The sequence below is a fragment of the Scyliorhinus canicula genome, chromosome 1 (assembly GCF_902713615.1).
Source record: "Scyliorhinus canicula chromosome 1, sScyCan1.1, whole genome shotgun sequence".
NCBI lineage: Eukaryota > Metazoa > Chordata > Chondrichthyes > Carcharhiniformes > Scyliorhinidae > Scyliorhinus > Scyliorhinus canicula.
Window position 1 is genome coordinate 166314451 of NC_052146.1, and position 18834 is coordinate 166333284.

An 18834-nucleotide genomic window follows, 5' to 3' on the forward strand; every position below is an offset into this window, starting at 1 on the left:
GAATATACTACAAACCCCAAAATTGTGAAAGGGAGATGGAAGAGCAAATATCTAGGCAAATCTTTGCATGTAAGAACAAGATGCCAATAATAGTAGGAGACTTTAACTATCCCAATATCAACTGGGAATCAAACAATACAAGGGGAACTAAGGAGAACAATTCATGGAGTGTGTCCAGGAACATTTTTTCACCCAATTAGTGACAAACCCAACGAGAGGCGATGCAATTCTAGACCTAGTCTTGGGGAACGAAGAAGGGCTAGTGGGTGAAGTGACAGTTGGTGATCATATCGGGAATCATATTCACAATTCAGTTAGATTCAGTATTACCATGGAAAAGGACACAGATGAAGCAGGAGTAAAATATTGAACTGTGGGAAGGCAAATTTTGTAGAAATGAGAAAGGACTTGGAAAAGATGGACAGACCAGCACTGCCAGAGGATAATTCAATGGAAAACTTGTGGGAAGCACTGAAAGGAGAGATTCTAAATGTACAAAGTAGGCATGTCCCCTCCAAAAATAGAGTGGTACTGCCAAATCTAGACCCCCTGGTTGTCGAGAGGAATACAGAGATCAAACAAAAAAAAGCACACAATAGGCATAAAGAACTAAGTACTACAAATAACCTAGACAAGTATAGAAAGTGCAGGGACAAAGTAAAAAATGGAAATCATTCACAAGTAAAGTTAAAGAAAACCCAAAGATGTTTTCCCAATATATTAATGGTAAAAGGTTATTTAAGGAAAAAGTGATACCTATCTGAAATGATGAGGGGAACTTGTGTGTAAATACAGAGGCTGTGGGAAGGGTTTTAAATGAATATTTTATCTCCATGTTTACAAAGGAAATGGATAATGCAGATACAGTAGTCCAGGAGAAACACTGAGATATTGGAGGCGATAATCATAAAGAGAGAGGAAGTACTCGAAGGATTAAAATCCTAGAAAGTTGATATGTCGTCAGGGCCAGGTGGATTTTTTCCAAGGCTACTGAAGGAGTTCAGGGAGGAGATAGCAGATGCTCTGAGGATGATTTTCCAATCCTCACTAGATATGGAGGTACTGGAGAAATGCAACGTGGACCCGTTGTTTAAAAAGGGCTCAAAGGAAATGCCAAACAATTATAGGCCAGTTAGTCTCATGTAAGTGATGAGCAAATTAGTAGAATCAATTCTGAGAGATAGGATTAACTGTTGCATAGAAAGGCATGGACTAGACAGGGATAGCCACCAAGAAAGGTCTTGCCTCACAAATTTGATCAAATTCTTTGAGGAAGTGACAAGAAGGGTTGATGAAGGTAGTGCAGTCGATGTGATGTATGGGGATTTTAGCAAGGCGTTTGGCAAAGTCCCACATGGCAGATTGGTCAAAAAGGTGAAAGCCCAGGGGATACAGGGCAATGTGGTAAACTGGATAAAAAGTTGGCTTAGTAACAGGAAACAAAGGGCAATGGTCAATGGATGTACCACAGGGCTCAGTGTTGGGACCTTTACTGTTTGTGTTATAATAACGATTTGGACGTGGATGTGTGGAGCATGATTGGGAAATTTGCAGATGAAGCAAAGATTGGTTGAGAAGTGGACAGTGTAGAGGATGGCTATAATCTTCACAACAATATAGATGGGTTGGTGGCGTTTGCGATAAAGTGGCAGGTAGAATTTAACGTGGTGAAATGTGAGGTCATGCATTTGGGGAGGTTGAACAGTTATAGGGAGTACACAATAAATGGGGATATACTAAGAGGGATCAATGAAGTGAGCGATCTTGGCATACAGGTACACAGGTCCCTAAAAGCAGTTGTTTAAGCAGACAAAGTTGTTAAGAAAGCATATGGAATGCATTCCTTCATTGGCAGAGGTATAGAATATAAAAGTAAGTATATAATGTTGTAATTGTACAAAACACTTGTGAGGCCACAACTGGAGTATGTGTGCAGTTCTGGTCCCCACATTCCAGGAAGGACATTATTGTTCTGGAGATAGTCCAGAGAATGTTTACAAGAATGTTGCCAGGACTGGAAGTGTAGCCACGAGGAGAGATTGGATAGGTTGGGGCGATTATCCTCAGAACAAAGAAGGCTGAGGGATGGCTTGATTGAGGTGTACAAAATTATGAGAATAAGAGATAGAGTGGACAGGATCAAATTGTTTCCCTTGGTGGAGAATTCGAGAACCATGACATGAGGAAGAACTTTTTTATGCAGAGGATAGTAGGAGTTTGGAATTCGCTGCCCAAGTTGGTCGTGGAGGCAGGAGCCTAAACTCTTTAAAAAAGTAACTGGATCTGGTGCTGTAAGATGGACTGGGGCCAGGAAGGGGGGATTAGAAAGGACATCTGCGAGTCCTCTGGCTGGCAGGTACAAGATGGGCCGAATGGCCTCCTGTGCAGTAACTTTTCCATGATTTGGATAGGTTAAGTGAATGGGTGAGGGTCTGGCAGATGGAATACAATGTTGACAAATGTGAGGTTATCCATTTTGGTAGGAATAACAGCAAAAGGGATTATTATTTAAATGATAAAATATTAAAACATGCTGCTGTGCAAAGAGACCTGGGTGTGCTAGTGCATGAGTCACAAAAGTTGGTTTACAGGTGCAACAGGTGATTAAGAAGGTGAATGGAATTTTGTCCTTAATTGCTAGAGGGATGGAGTTTAAGACTAGGGAAGTTATGCAGCAATTGTATAAGGTGTTGGTGAGGCCACACCTGGAGTATTGTGTTCAGTTTTGGTCTCCTTACCTGAGAAAGGACGTACTGGCACTGGAGGGTGACCAGAGGAGATTCAATAGGTTAATCCCAGAGCTGAAGGGGTTGGATTACAGGAGAGGTTCAGTAGACTGGGACTGTACTCGTTGGAATTTAGAAGGATGAGGGGGGATCTTATAGAAACATATACAATTATGAAGGGAATAGATAGGATAGATGCGGGCAGATTGTTTCCACTGGTGGGTGTAAGCAGAACTCAAAGCATAGCCTCAAAATAAGGGGAAGTTGATTTAGGACTGAGTTTAGAAGGAACTTCTTCACCCAAAGGGTTGTGAATCTATGGAATTCCTTGCCCAGTGAAGCAGTTGAGGCTCCTTCATTAAATGTTTTTAAGATAAAGATAGATAGTTTTTTTGAAGAATAAAGGGATTAAGGGTTATGGTGTTTGGGCCAGAAAGTCGAGCTGAGTCCATAAAAGATCAGCCATGATCTCATTGAATGGTGGAGCAGGCTCGAGGGGCCAGATGGCCTACTCCTGCTCCTAGTTCTTATGTTCTTATGATTCTATGATAGTAATAGACTGAAAGAGACAGCTGAAGGAATGAAGTGACAGGTGGAGTTCAATGCAGGAAAGTAAGTAAAAACCTGTGAAGAATGAGCAGAAACAGTGCAAACCTCGTTGTGCAAGTTTAGAAGGTTCCAGGAGAGTTGTGATATTTTTGTGCATAAACCTTTGAAGATGGTGGAACAGGTTAACAAGGTGGTACGGTGGCGCAGTAGTTAGCACTGCTGCCTCACTGCACCGAGGACCTGAGTTTCAATCCTGGCCTTGGGTCACTGTCCGTGTGGAGGTTGCACATTTCCCTGCGCGAGTCTCACACCCGCAACCCAAAGATATGCAGGGTAGGTAGTTTGGCCACGCTAAATTGTCCAATAATTAGGAAAAAAAAAATTGGGCCTCTCTAAATTTATGTAAAAAATTAACAAGTTAACAAATCAGTTACATTGATAGATTAGTGAAACTGGGGCTGTTTCCCTTCAGAGAAAGCTTTAATAAGGATGCCTAAAACCATGAATGGTTTTGATAGAACATAAGAACTAGGTGCAGGCCATATGGCCCCTCGAGCCTGCTCCGCCATTCAATGAGATCATGGCTTATCTTTTATGGACTCAGCTCCACTTTCTGGCCCAAACACCATAACCCTTAATCCCTTTATTCTTCAAAAAAACTATCTATCTTTATCTTAAAAACATTTAATGAAGGAGCCTCAACTGCTTCACTGGGCAAGGAATTCCATAGATTCACAACCCTCTGGGTGAAGAAGTTCCTCTTAAACTCAGTCCTAAATCTACTTCCCCTTATTTTGAGGCTATGCCCCCTTTCACCCGCCAGTGGAAACAACCAACCCGCATCTATCCTATCTATTCCCTTCATAATTTTATATGTTTCTATAAAATCCCCCCCCTCATCCTTCTAAATTCCAACGAGTACAGTCCCAGTCTACTCGACCTCTCCTCGTAATCCAACCCCTTCAGCTCTGGGATTAACCTAGTGAATCTCCTCTGTACACCCTCCAGTGCCAGTATGTCCTTTCTCAGGTAAGGAGACCAAAACTGAACACAATACTCCAGGTGTGGCCTCACGAAAACTTTACACAACTGCATTATAACCTCCCTAGTCTTAAACTCCATCCCTCTAGCAATGAAGGACAAAATTCCATTCGCTTTCTTAATCATCTGTTGCACCTGTAAACCAACTTTTTGCGACTCGTGCACGAGCACACCCAGGACTCTCTGCACAGCAGCATGTTTTAATATTTCATCATTTAAATAATAATCCCTTTTGCTGTTATTCCTACTAAAATGGATAACCTCACATTTGTCAACATTGTATTCCATCTGCCAGACCCTAGCCCATTCACTTAACCTATCCAAATCCCTCAGTAGACTTCCGGTATCCTCTGCACGTTTTGCTTTATCACTCATCTTAGTGTCATCTGCAAACTTGGACACATTGCCCTTGGTCCCCAACTCCAAATCATCTATGTAAATTGTGAACAATTGTGGGCCCAACACTGATCCCGGAGGGACATCAAGAGCTACTGTTTGCCAACTAGAGAAACACCCATTAATCCCCACTCTTTGCTTTCATATAATTAACCAATCCTCTATCCATGCTACTACTTTACCCTTAATGCCATGCATCTTTATCTTATGCAGCAACCTTTTGTGTGGCACCTTGTCAAAGGCTTTCTGGAAATCCAGATATACCACATCCATTGGCTCCCTGTTATCTACCGCGCTGGTAATGTCCTCAAAAAATTCAACTATATTAGTTAGGCACGACCTGCCCTTTATGAACCCATGCTGTGTCTGCCCAATGGGACAATTTCCATCCAGATGCCTCGCAATTTCTTCTTTGATGATAGATTCCAGCATCTTCCCTACTACCGAAGTTAAGCTCACTGGCCTATAATTACCCGCTTTCTGCCTACCTCCTTTTTTAAACAGTGGTGTCACGTTCGCTAATTTCCAGACCACCGCAGAGTTTAGTGAATTTTGGTAAATTATCACTGGTGCATTTGCAATTTCCCTAGCCATCTCTTTTAGCACTCTGGGATGCATTCCATCTGGGCCAGGAGACTTGTCTACCTTTAGCCCCATTAGTTTGCCCATCACTACCTCCTTAGTGATAACAATCATATCAAGGTCCTGACCTGCCATAGCCTCATTTCTATCAGTCACTGGCATGTTATTTATGTCTTCCACTGTGAAGACCGACCCAAAAAACCTGTTCAGTTCCTCAGCCATTTCCTCATCTCCCATTTTTAAATCTCCCTTCTCATCCTCTAAAGGACCAATATTTACCTTAGCCACTCTTTTTTGTTTTATATATTTGTAGAAACTTTTACTATCTGTTTTTATATTCTGAGCAAGTTTACTCTCATAATCTATCTTACTCTTTATAGTTTTTTTAAGTAGTTTTCTGTTGCCCCCTAAAGATTTCCTAGTCCTCTAGTCTCCCACTAATCTTTGCCACTTTGTATGCTTTTTCCTACAATTTGATACTCTCCCTTATTTCCTTAGATATCTACGGTCGATTTTCCCTCTTTCTACCGTCCTTCCTTTTTGTTGGTATGAACCTTTACTGAGCACTGTGAAAAATCGCTTGGAAGGTTCTCCACTGTTCCTCAACTGTTTCACCATAAAGTCTTTGCTCGCAGCCTACCTTAGCTAGTTCTTCTCTCATCCCATTGTAATCTCCTTTGTTTAAGCACAAAACACGAGTTTCATTTTACCTTCTCACCCTCCACGTGTATTTTAAATTCCACCATATCATTATCGCTCCTTCCTCGAGGATCCCTAACTATGAGATCATTAATCAATCCTATCTCATTACACAGGACCAGATCTTCCCTCGTAGGTTCCATTACATACTGTTCTAGGAAACTATCACGTATACATTCTATTAACCCCTCCTGAAGGTTGCCTTGACCGACCTGGTTAAACCAATCGACATGTAGATTAAAATCCCCCATGATAACTGCTGTACCATCTCTACATGCATCAGTTATTTCTTTGTTTATTGCCTGCCCCATCATAATGTTACTATTTGGTGGCCTATAGACTACTCCTATCAGTGACTTTTTCGCCTTACTATTCCTGATTTCCACCCAAATGGATTCAACCTTATCCTCCATAGCACCGATGTCATCCCTTACTATTGCCCGGATGTCATCCTTAAATAACAGAGCTACCCCACCTCCCTCACCATCCACTCTGTCCTTCTGAATAGTTTGATACCCTTGGATATTTAACTCCCAGTCGTGACCATCCTTTAACCATGTTTCAGTAATGGCCACTAAATTATAGTCATTCACGATGATTTGCACCATCAACTCATTGACCTTATTCCGAAATACCAAGAGCATTTAGGTAAAGTACACTTATGTTGGCTTTTATACCTCTGTTTTGAATCTTAACACCCCGATCAGTAACCTCTCCTAAGTTATATTTCTTCTTAACTTTTCTCCTAATTTTCCTTGTCGTAGAACCCATATCTTCATGTACCAACCTGCCGCGTCGCTTACCATTTATGTTTTTACTTCCTGTTTTATTCCTTTTAGTATTACTGGGCCTATTCACTGAGCTTCCCTCAGTCACTGTACCTTGTACTGTTGCCCTTTTTGATTTTTGACTATGGCTCCTCTGCCTTACACTTTCCCCCTTACTGCCTTTTATTTCTGTCCCTGTTTTACTACTACCTTCCGACTCCCTGCATTGGTTCCCATCCCCCTGCCACATTAGTTTAAACCCTCCCCAACAGCTCTATCAATCACCCCCCCCCCCCCCCCCCCCCAAAGGACATCGGTTCCAGCCCTGCCCAGCTGCAGACCGTCCGGTTTGTACTGGTCCCACCACCCCCAGAACCGGTTCCAATGCCGCAGGAATTTGAATCCCTCCCTCTTGCACTATCCGCCGAGCCACGCATTCATCCTATCTATCCTGACATTCCTACTCTGACTAGCTTGTGGCACAGGTAGCAATCCTGAGATTACTACCTTTTGGGGTCCTACTTTTTAGTTTAACTCCTAACTCACTGAATTCGGCTCGTCCCGTTTTTTACCTGTATCGTTGGTGCCTAAGACAGCTGGCTGTTCCACCCCCCCCATCAAAATGTCCTGCAGCCGCTGTGAGACATCCTTGACCCTTGCACCAGGGAGGCAACATACCATCTTGGAGTCTCGATTGCGTCCGCAGAACCGCCTGTCTCTACCCCTTGCGATTGAGTCCCCTATAACTATAGCCCTGCCATTCTTCCTGCCCTGCTGCGTAGCAGAGCCAGCCACAGTGACATGAACCTGGCTGCTGCTGCCTTCCCCTGGTGAGCCATCTCCCTCAACAGTATCCAAAGCGGTATATCTGTTTTGCAGGGAGATGACCGCAGGGGACACCTGCACTGCCTTCCTACTCTTGCTCTTTCTTTTGGTCACCCATTTTCTATCTCCCTCAGTAACTTTCACCTGCGCTGTGACCAACTCTCCATACGTGCTATCCACGACGTCCTCAGCATCGCGGATGCTCCAAAGTGAGTCCATCCGCAGCTCCAGAGCTGTCAAGCGGTCTAACAGGAGCTGTAACTGAACACACTTCTTGCACGTGGAGGCGCTAGGGACAGTGGACATGTCCCTGAGCTCCCACATCGCACACGAGGAGCATGAAATGGGTCTGGGATCGCGTGCCATGTCTTTAACCAGAGAGCGCAGCTAATTGGCAAAAGAACCAGCTGCAACAGAAGGAAAAACCTATTTTAAAATGAATGGTTAAGTTTGAGAATGCACTGGCTGAGAAGGTGGTGGATATTGCTTCAATAATGGTCTGCAATAGGAAATTGGATAAATACTTTAAGGAGAAGGATGAGAGGCTATGAGGAAAGGTTGACTCAGTGGGCCGAATAGCTGCCTTCTGTGCTCGATTACGTTATGAGTTTGTGTTCATTTACCCAGTGGTGCAGTTTCTGTTGTTTAAGCAGTAATTGAGCAGAGATTTGCAGCCTGTTCACTGTTGTGTTGCCCTATCCAAAGGGCACTATGTGCTGTCGTTTCTGGGCTGTGCTTTGACCGTGATTGGAATCTATCTGCTGGTTACGTTTGGACCAAATACTCATGAGAGCCTTTCTGGGAGGAATCTGGAACTGCATCTTCTGGGCCTGCCATTTCTCCTGTACCTGGTAAGGACTGGGAGACCATGGGGAAAAGAGGACTAGGGGAAAGGAAGAAAGCAGGTGGCCCTGGGAGAGGAGAGCAGGAAAGGGGCGGAGTGGGAGGAGGGTGTGGTAGCAGGAGAGAGAGGGGCAGAAGATGGAGAGGAGGCGGCTTTGGAGGGGATGAGGAGGTGGGGGCAGATAGAGGAGGAAACAGCGGAGAGGGCGGTAGTGGAGGGGGAGTGGAGCAAGGGCGGAGGGAAGGAGGAACGGGAGGGAGCTAAAGAGGGAGAGCTGCAGGAGAGGGGACAGGGGAAGGAAGGAGGAAATGGGATGGTGGAGTGAGTAGGAGGAGGAGAGGTTGGAGGAGGGGGTAGCAGGTGGAGGAGGAAGTGGCGGAGGGAGAGGAGAAGGCGGCAGTCGAGGCAGGTGGGAGAGGAGGTGCTGCTAGAGAGATGAGGAGGATGGCAGTGGGGGACAGAGGAGGCTGAGGGATGGCTATGTGAGAGATTGGGAGGATGGTGGTGGTGGAGAGAGGGAAGTGGCAGAGGGAGAGAGGAGCATTGGTGGTGGTGTGGTGTGGTGGGGGGGGGGGGGGGGAATCTTAAAATGGAATTGAGGAGCAATTTCTTCTTTTGAGGGTACTGAATCTGGAATTCTTTAGGAGGGCTCCACCGCAGCGGCTGCGTTGTTAAGTATGTTCAAAGCTGAGATACAGATTTTTATTCAGCAAGAGGATCAGATGGGAAAGTGGAATTGAGGAATATCATTAAGTGAAAGCCAGAAGGTTTAGATGGGATTTGAGGAAACATTTTCACTGAGTGTGGTGGGAGTCTGGGATGTACTGCCTGGGAGGTTGATAGAGGCAGGAAACCTCACAATCTTTAAAAAGTACTTGGGTGACTGCTTGAAATGCCATAACATTCAAGGCTGTGGGCCAAGTACTGGGATGTGGGATCAGTGCACATTAGAGTAGTTTTTTTTTAGTAGCTGCAGGCTTAATGGGACGAAGAGTCTCTCTTCTGTAGCGTCTGATCCTATATCAGGTCAGTCATCATCGCAATTTTATGACAGAACCGTCTCAGTGGGCCGAATGGCCCTCTCGTGTTCCTACATGTTATGATATGGAGGCGGAGGTGGTGGAAGAGGGGATGAGGGCAGGAGAGGAGGGGTTGGTGCACGAGTGCAGTGGGACAAGGGAGTGGGAAGGATTTTGGTGGAAGGGAGGTCGGAGGGGGGAAAGAGGTGGTGGGGAGGGGGATGGAGCAGAGGTATGGTGTGAGACAGGAGATGGGGGGGGGGGGGGGGGGGGAAGGGTTGGCAGCATTAACTTGGATAAGGAGCTATATCTGTAACATTGGTAACAGTGCTCGGTTTGAACAATGTTTCAGCAATGATTATTTTTTAAATGTTCCAATTTAACACCACTGACTTGTTCCTTTTTTGTTTCCCAGCTTGTGGTGATCATCATCTTCTGTCTTCTCCTCTATTTCTATAAAAGACAGAAAATGACCTACCTTGTCATTATTCTGTTGCTGGTGGCCCTATTGGGTAAGTCTAAAGCTATTTTGCAAACTGGCAGGAAGAGATTTCCTCGAGTAGGACCGTAGACTGTCTGCACAAGAAAATGGGGCTATGTTCCTCTTCGTCCTTGAGGTTCTGTCGGCGACTGTGTAACTCTCTGCCTGGGAGCGACTGTGTAACTCTCTGCCTGGGAGCGACTGTGTAACTCTCTGCCTGGGAGCGACTGTGTAACTCTCTGCCTGGGAGCGACTGTGTAACTCTCTCTGCCTGGGAGCGACTGTGTAACTCTCTGCCTGGGAGCGACTGTGTAACTCTCTGCCTGGGAGCGACTGTGTAACTCTCTGCCTGGGAGCGACTGTGTAACTCTCTGCCTGGGAGCGACTGTGTAACTCTCTGCCTGGGAGCGACTGTGTAACTCTCTCTGCCTGGGAGCGACTGTGTAACTCTCTGCCTGGGAGCGACTGTGTAACTCTCTGCCTGGGAGCGACTGTGTAACTCTCTGCCTGGGAGCGACTGTGTAACTCTCTGCCTGGGAGCGACTGTGTAACGCTCTGCCTGGGAGCGACTGTGTAACTCTCTGCCTGGGAGCGACTGTGTAACTCTCTGCCTGGGAGCGACTGTGTAACTCTCTGCCTGGGAGCGACTGTGTAACTCTCTGCCTGGGAGCGACTGTGTAACTCTCTGCCTGGGAGCGACTGTGTAACTCTCTGCCTGGGAGCGACTGTGTAACTCTCTGCCTGGGAGCGACTGTGTAACTCTCTCTGCCTGGGAGCGACTGTGTAACTCTCTCTGCCTGGGAGCGACTGTGTAACTCTCTCTGCCTGGGAGCGACTGTGTAACTCTCTCTGCCTGGGAGCGACTGTGTAACTCTCTCTGCCTGGGAGCGACTGTGTAACTCTCTCTGCCTGGGAGCGACTGTGTAACTCTCTCTGCCTGGGAGCGACTGTGTAACTCTCTCTGCCTGGGAGCGACTGTGTAACTCTCTCTGCCTGGGAGCGACTGTGTAACTCTCTGCCTGGGAGCGACTGTTTAACCCTCTGTCCAGCAGCGACTATTTAATCTTCTCCTATCTGACTTCCTGTGAGTGACTGTTCAATCCTTTCCCCTATGACTGTCCATGAGCGAGTGTTTAACCATCTTCTCTCGGACTGCCCGTGAGCGACTGTTTAACCCTCTGCCCGTGAGCGACTGTTTAACCCTCTGCCCGTGAGCGACTGTTTAACCCTCTGCCCGTGAGCGACTGTTTAACCCTCTGCCCGTGAGCGACTGTTTAACCCTCTGCTTGGGAGCGACTTTTTAACCCTCTGCCTGTGAGCGACTGTTTAACCCTCTGCTTGGGAACGACTGCTTAACCCTCTGCCCGGGAGCGACTGTTTAACCCTCTGCTTGGGAGCGACTGTTTAACCCTCTGCCTGTGAGCGACTTTTTAACCCTCTGCGTGTGAGCGACTGTTTAACCCTCTGCCTTGAGCGACTTTTTAACCCTCTGCGTGTTAGCGACTGTTTAACCCTCTGCCTGGGAGTGACTGTTTAACCCTCTGCCTGTGAGCGACTTTTTATCCCTCTGCCTGTGAGCGACTTTTAACCCTCTGCCTGTGAGCGACTTTTTAACCCTCTGCCTGTGAGCGACTTTTTAACCCTCTGCCTGTGAGCGACTGTTTAATCCTCTGCCTGTGAGCGACTGTTTAACCCTCTGCCTGGGACAGACTGTTTAATCCTCTGCCTGGGAGCGACTGTTTAACCCTCTGCTTGGGAACGACTGCTTAACCCTCTGCCCGGGAGCGACTGTTTAACCCTCTGCTTGGGAGCGACTGTTTAACCCTCTGCCTGTGAGCGACTGTTTTAACCCTCTGTCCAGCAGCGACTATTAAATCTTCTCCTATCTGACTTCCTGTGAGTGACTGTTTAATCCTTTCCTCTATAACTGTCCATGAGCGAGTGTTTAACCATCTTCTCTCGGACTGCCTGTGAGCGACGGTTTAACCCTCTGCGTGTGAGTGACTGTTTAACCCTCTGCTTGGGAGCGACTGTTTAACCCTCTGCCTGTGAGCGACTTTTTAACCCTCTGCGTGTGAGCGACTGTTTAACCCTCTGCCCGTGAGCGACTGTTTAACCCTCTGCCTTGAGCGACTTTTTAACCCTCTGCGTGTTAGCGACTGTTTAACCCTCTGCCTGGGAGTGACTGTTTAACCCTCTGCCTGTGAGCGACTTTTTATCCCTCTGCCTGTGAGCGACTTTTTAACCCTCTGCCTGTGAGCGACTTTTTAACCCTCTGCCTGTGAGCGACTGTTTAATCCTCTGCCTGTGAGCGACTGTTTAACCCTCTGCCTGGGACAGACTGTTTAATCCTCTGCCTGGGAGCGACTGTTTAACCCTCTGTGTGTTAGCGACTGTTTAACCCTCTGCCTGTGAGCGACTGTTTTAACCCTCTGTCCAGCAGCGACTATTAAATCTTCTCCTATCTGACTTCCTGTGAGTGACTGTTCAATCCTTTCCTCTATAACTGTCCATGAGCGAGTGTTTAACCATCTTCTCTCGGACTGCCTGTGAGCGACGGTTTAACCCTCTGCGTGTGAGCGACTGTTTAACCCTCTGCGTGTGAGCGACTGTTTAACCCTCTGCCTATGAGCGAAATTTTAACCCTCTGCCTGTGAGCGACTGTTTAATCCTCTGCCCGTGAGCGACTGTTTAACCCTCTGCCCGTGAGCGACTGTTTAACCCTCTGCCCGTGAGCGACTTTTTAACCCTCTGCGTGTGAGCGACGGTTTAACCCTCTGCCTTGAGCGACTGTTTAACCCTCTGCCTGTGAGCGAAATTTTAACCCTCTGCGTGTGAGCGACGGTTTAACCCTCTGCGTGTGAGCGACTGTTTAACCCTCTGCCTGTGAGCGAAATTTTAACCCTCTGCCTGTGAGCGACTTTTTAACCCTCTGCCTGTGAGCGACTGTTTAATCCTCTGCCCGTGAGCGACTGTTTAACCCTCTGCCCGTGAGCGACTTTTTAACCCTCTGCCTGTGAGCGACTTTTTAACCCTCTGCCTGTGAGCGACTGTTTAACCCTCTGCTTGGGAACGACTGTTTAACCCTCTGCGTGTGAGCGACTGTTTAACCCTCTGCCTGGCAGCAGCTGTTTAACCCTCTGCCCGTGAGCGACTGTTTAACCCTCTGCTTGGGAACGACTGTTTAACCCTCTGCCCGTGAACGACTGTTTAACCCTCTGCTTGGGAGCGACTGTTTAACCATTTGCCTGTGAGCGACTGTTTAACCCACTGCTTTGGAGCGACTGTTTAACCCTCTTCTTGGGAGCGACTGTTTATAAGAACATAAGAACTAGGAGCAGGAGTAGGCCATCTGGCCCCTCGAGCCTGCTCCGCCATTCAATTAGATCATGGCTGATCTTTTGTGGACTCAGCTCCACTTTCCGGCCCGAACACCATAACCCTTAATCCCTTTATTCTTCAAAAAACTATCTATCTTTACCTTAAAAACATGTAATGAAGGAGCCTCAACTGCTTCACTGGGCAAGGAATTCCATAGATTCACAACCCTTTGGGTGAAGAAGTTCCTCCTAAACTCAGTCCTAAATCTACTTCCCCTTATTTTGAGGCTATGTCCCCTAGTTCTGCTGTCACCCGCCAGTGGAAACAACCTGCCCGCATCTATCCTATCTATTCCCTTCATAATTTTAAATGTTTCTATAAGATCCCCCCTCATCCTTCTAAATTCCAACGAGTACAGTCCCAGTTTACTCAACCTCTCCTCATAATCCAACCCCTTCAACTCTGGGATTAACCTAGTGAATCTCCTCTGCACACCCTCCAGTGCCAGTACGTCCTTTCTCAAGTAAGGAGACCAAAACTGAACACAATACTCCAGGTGTGGCCGCACTAACACCTTATACAATTGCAACATAATCTCCCTAGTCTTGAACTCCATCCCTCTAGCAATGAAGGACAAAATTCCATTTGCCTTCTTAATCAATTGTTGCACTTGTAAACCAACTTTCATAGAACATAGAACAGTACAGCACAGAACAGGCCCTTCGGCCCTCGATGTTGTGCCGAGCAATGATCACCCTACTTAAACCCACGTAACCCGTATACCCGTAACCCGACAATCCCCCATTAACCTTACACTACGGGCAATTTAGCATGGCCAATCCACCTAACCCGCACATCTTTGGACTGTGGGAGGAAACCGGAGCACCCGGAGGAAACCCACGCACACACGGGGAGGACGTGCAGACTCCACACAGACAGTGACCAGCCGGGAATCGAACCTGGGACACTGGAGCTGTGAAGCATTGATGCTAACCACCATGCTACCGTGAGGCCCGTGACTCATGCACTAGCACACCCAAGTCTCTCTGAACAGCGGCATGCTTTAATATTTTATCGTTTAAATAATAATCCCGTTTGCTGTTATTCCTACCAAAATGGATAACCTCACATTTGTCAACATTGTATTCCATCTGCCAGACCCGAGCCCATTCACTTAACCTATCCAAATCCCTCTGCAGACTTCCAGTATCCTCTGCACTTTTCGCTTTACCACTCATCTTAGTGTCATCTGCAAAGTTGGACACATTGCCCTTGGTCCCCAACTCCAAATCATCTATGTAAATTGTGAACAATTGTGGGCCCAACACGGATCCCTGAGGGACACCACTAGCTACTGATTGCCAACCAGAGAAACACCCATTTATCCCAACTCTTTGCTTTCTATTAATTAACCAATCCTCTATCCATGCTACTACTTTACCCTTTATCTTTATGATGCCATGCATCTTTATCTTATGCAGCAACCTTTTGTGTGGCACCTTGTCAAAGGCTTTCTGGAAATCCAGATATACCACATCCATCAGCTCCCCGTTATCTACTGCACTGGTAATATCCTCAAAAAATTCCACTAAATTAGTTAGGCATGACCTGCCTTTTATGAACCCATGCTGCGTCTGCCCAATGGGACAATTTCTATCCAGATGCCTCGCAATTTCTTCCTTGATGATAGATTCCAACATCTTCCCTATTACCGATGTTAAGCTCACTGGCCTATAATTTCCTGCTTTCTGCCTACCTCCTTTTTTAAACAGTGGCTAATTTCCAATCCACCGGGACCACCCCAGAGTCTAGTGAATTTCGGTAAATTATCACTAGTGCGTCTGCAATTTCCCTAGCCATCTCTTTTAGCACTCTGGGATGCATTCCATCAGGGCCAGGAGACTTGTCTACCTTTAGCCCCATTAGCTTGCCCATCACTCCATCCTCTCAAGGTCCTCACCTGTCATAGCCTCATTTCTATCAGTCGCTGGCATGTTATTTGTGTCTTCCACTGTGAAGACCGACCCAAAAAACCTGTTCAGTTCCTCAGCCATTTCCTCATTTCCCATTATTAAAACTCCCTTCTCATCCTCTAAAGGACCTTAGCCACTCTTTTTTGTCTTATATATTTGTAAAAACTTTTACTGTCTGTTTTTATATTCTGAGCAAGTTTACTCTCATACTCTATCTTACTCTTTATAGCTTTTTTAGTAGCTTTCTGTTGCCCCCTAAAGATTTCCCAGTCCTCTAATCTCCCAGCAATCTTTGCCACTTTATATGCTTTTTCCTTCAATTTGATACTCTCCCTTATTTCCTTAGATATCCACGGTCGATTTTCCCTCTTTCTTCCGTCCTTCCTTTTTGTTGGTATAAACCTTTGCTGAGCACTGTGAAAAATCGCTTGAAAGGTTCTCCACTGTTCCTCAACTGCTCCACCATAAAGTCTTAGCTCCCAGTCTACCTTAGCTAGTTAGAATAGAATAGAACAGTACAGCACAGAACAGGCCCTTCGGCCCTCGATGTTGTGCCGAGCAATGATCACCCTATTTAAACCCACGTAACCCAACAAACCCCCATTAACCTTACACTACGGGCAATTTAGCACGGCCAATCCACCTAACCCGCACATCTTTGGACTGTGGGAGGAAACCGGAGCACCCGGAGGAAACCCACGCACACACAGGGAGGACGTGCAGACTCCACACAGACAGTGACCCAGCCGGGAATCGAACCTGGGACCCTGGAGCTGTGAAGCATTGATGCTAACCACCATGCTACCGTGAGGCCCCTTCTTCTCTCATCCCCTTGTAATCTCCTTTGTTTAAACACAAAACACTAGTATTTGATTTTACTTTCTCACCCTCCATCTGTATTTTAAATTCCACCATATCGTGATCGCTCCTTCCGAGAGGATCCCTAACTATGAGATCATGAATCAATCCTGTCTCATTACACAGGACAAGATCTAGGACCGCTTGTTCCCTCGTAGGTTCCATTACATACTGTTCTAGGAAACTATCGCGGATACATTCTATAAACTCCTCCTCAAGGTTGCCTTGACCAACCTGGTTAAACCAATCGACATGTAGATTAAAATCCCCCATGATAACTGCTGTACCATTTCTACATGCATCAGTTATTTCTTTGTTTATTGCCTGCCCCACCATATCGTTACTATTTGGTGGCTGATAGACTACTCCTATCAGTGACTTTTTCGCCTTACTATTCCTGATTTCCACCCAAATGGATTCAACCTTATCCTCCATAGCACCGATGTCATCCCTTACTATTGCCCGGATGTCATCCTTAAATAACAGAGCAACACCACCTCCCTTACCATCCACTCTGTCCTTCCGAATAGTTTGATACCCTCGGATATTTAACTCCCAGTCGTGACCATCCTTTAACCATGTTTCAGTAATGGCAACTAAATCATAGTCATTTACGATGATTTGTACCACCAACTCATTTACTTTATTCCGAATACTACAAGCATTCAGGTAAAGTACACTTATGTTGGTTTTTTTACCTCTGTTTTGAATCTTAACATCTCCAGTTTTATTCCTTTTGTTATTACTGGGCCTATTCACTGTGCTCCCCTCAGTCACTGTACCTTGTACTGTTGCCCTTCTGGATTTCTGACTGTGTCTTCTCTGCCTTGCACTTTTCCCCTTACTTCCTTTTGTTTCTGTCCCTGTTTTACTACCTTCCAACTTCCTGCATCGGTTCCCATCCCCCTGCCACATTAGTTTAAACCCTCCCCAACAGCTCTAGAAAACACCCCCCCAGGACATCGGTTCCAGTCCTGCCCAAGTGCAGACCGTCCGGTTTGTACTGGTCCCACCTCCCCCAGAACCGGTCCCAATGCCCCAGGAATTTGAATCCCTCCCTCTTGCACCATCTCTCGAGCCACGCATTCATCCTATCTATCCTGACATTCCTACTCTGACTAGCTCGTGGCACTGGTAGCAATCCTGAGATTACTGCCTTTGAGGTCCTACTTTTTAGTTTAACTCCTAACTCCCTGAATTCCGCTTGTAGGACCTCATCCCGTTTTTTACCTATATCGTTGGTGCCTATGTGTACCACGACAGCTGGCTGTTCACCCCCCCCCCAAGAATGTCCTGCAGACGCTCCGAGTCATCCTTGACCCTTGCACCAGGGAGGCAACATACCATCCTCTGCTTGGGAGCGACTGTTTAACCCTCTCTCCTCTCTGAGCAACTCTTTAACCCTCTCTCCTCTCTGAGCAACTCTTTAACCCTCTCCTCTCTGACTTTGAGTGACTGTTTAACCTTCTACTCTTCTCTCTCTGCTCGTGAGCGACTGTTTAGCCCTCTCCTTTCTGACTTCCTGTGAATGAAAGTTTAATCCTCTCCCCTCTGACTCTCTACGAGCGAGTGTTTAACCATCTTCTCTCGGACTGCCCGTGAGTGACTGGTTAACCCTCCACCTCTGACTGTGAGCGACTGTTTAACCCTATCCTCTCTGATTGCCCTTGACTGATTGTTTAACCCTCTTCCCTCAAAATGCTCTGAGTCTGTTACCTTTCTGCATCAGGCTGTATCCAGCAGACCAGGCTGTCACTGTGACACTTTGATGGAAGAAATAATGATACACTCCTATGAACATTAATTTACAGCCGTACACCTCACAAGTATGCATCTTCTCACCGAACAAATATAGTTTTATAAGAGCAAAATACATTAGATGCTGGAAATCTGAACTACAAACAAAATGCTGGAAAGATTTAACAGTTTGGCAGCACCTGTGCAGTGCAATGGAAAATGTATTTTTCAACATTTTCCCAATATCTCTTGTATATTGTGAAATAAGCTTGTACCGGTGTGTTTAATTGGATTGGACTGGAGACAGACTGAAAGGGTGAAAGCATCAAAAAGACATTAGGTGTAAAAGCAAGTATTTTGAAGTGAAGATGAGGGCCAGGGAGCAGCATGAAAGGAATTTTTTATTCGGCAGATAAGGAAGTTGACTTGAAATTTAACTATTGTATTTCAAAATAAAGATGTACAATTGGTAAAGATTGTAAATGAATAAAGCAAAGCATTAAGTTTATTGTTATCTAAAAGTACTAACCATAAAAAAATAGCATGAAAGATCTGTATGTTCTAGGAAACGGCATTTCCAAAGGGTTGTAAGAACAACAGAGATAAAGATGAAAGGGAAAAATCATATTCAAAGAGAGATTGAAAGGTGGCCATGAGATTTTGAAGAGCATGTGCGCTGAATAAAAATAACCTGTGAATAAGGCTGCTCACAGCCAGCCTCAGAAACTCTAGCAATAGTGGATGTTTGTGCTTACTGGAAGTTTTATCGATATATCTATGAGGACTGTTGCCTAAAAGTTGTTTATCAAAGAGCAAAGAAAAGTACAGCACAGGACCAGGCCTTCAGTCCTCCAAGCCTGCGCCGACCATGCTGCCCATCTAACCTAAGACCTTATACACTTCTGAAATGAAAAAACTAAAATCGCTTATTGTCACGAGTAGGCTTCAATGAAGTTACTGTGAAAAGTCCCTAGTCGCCAGTTCCGGCACCTGTCCGGGGAGGCTGGTACGGGAAT

General features: G+C 46.0%; 1 protein-coding gene across 2 annotated transcripts in view; it reads left to right on the top strand.

Moving 5' to 3' along the window:
* nipal3 (NIPA like domain containing 3) overlaps positions 1 to 18834 on the top strand; it is a 106237-nt gene that overhangs the window by 45005 nt on the left and 42398 nt on the right. For both annotated transcript variants that reach the window (XM_038802225.1, XM_038802235.1), the window contains 2 exons: positions 8291 to 8436; positions 9864 to 9960. In XM_038802225.1, coding sequence (XP_038658153.1) covers positions 8291 to 8436; positions 9864 to 9960 — 243 coding nt within the window. The remainder of the gene's footprint in view (positions 1 to 8290; positions 8437 to 9863; positions 9961 to 18834) is intronic.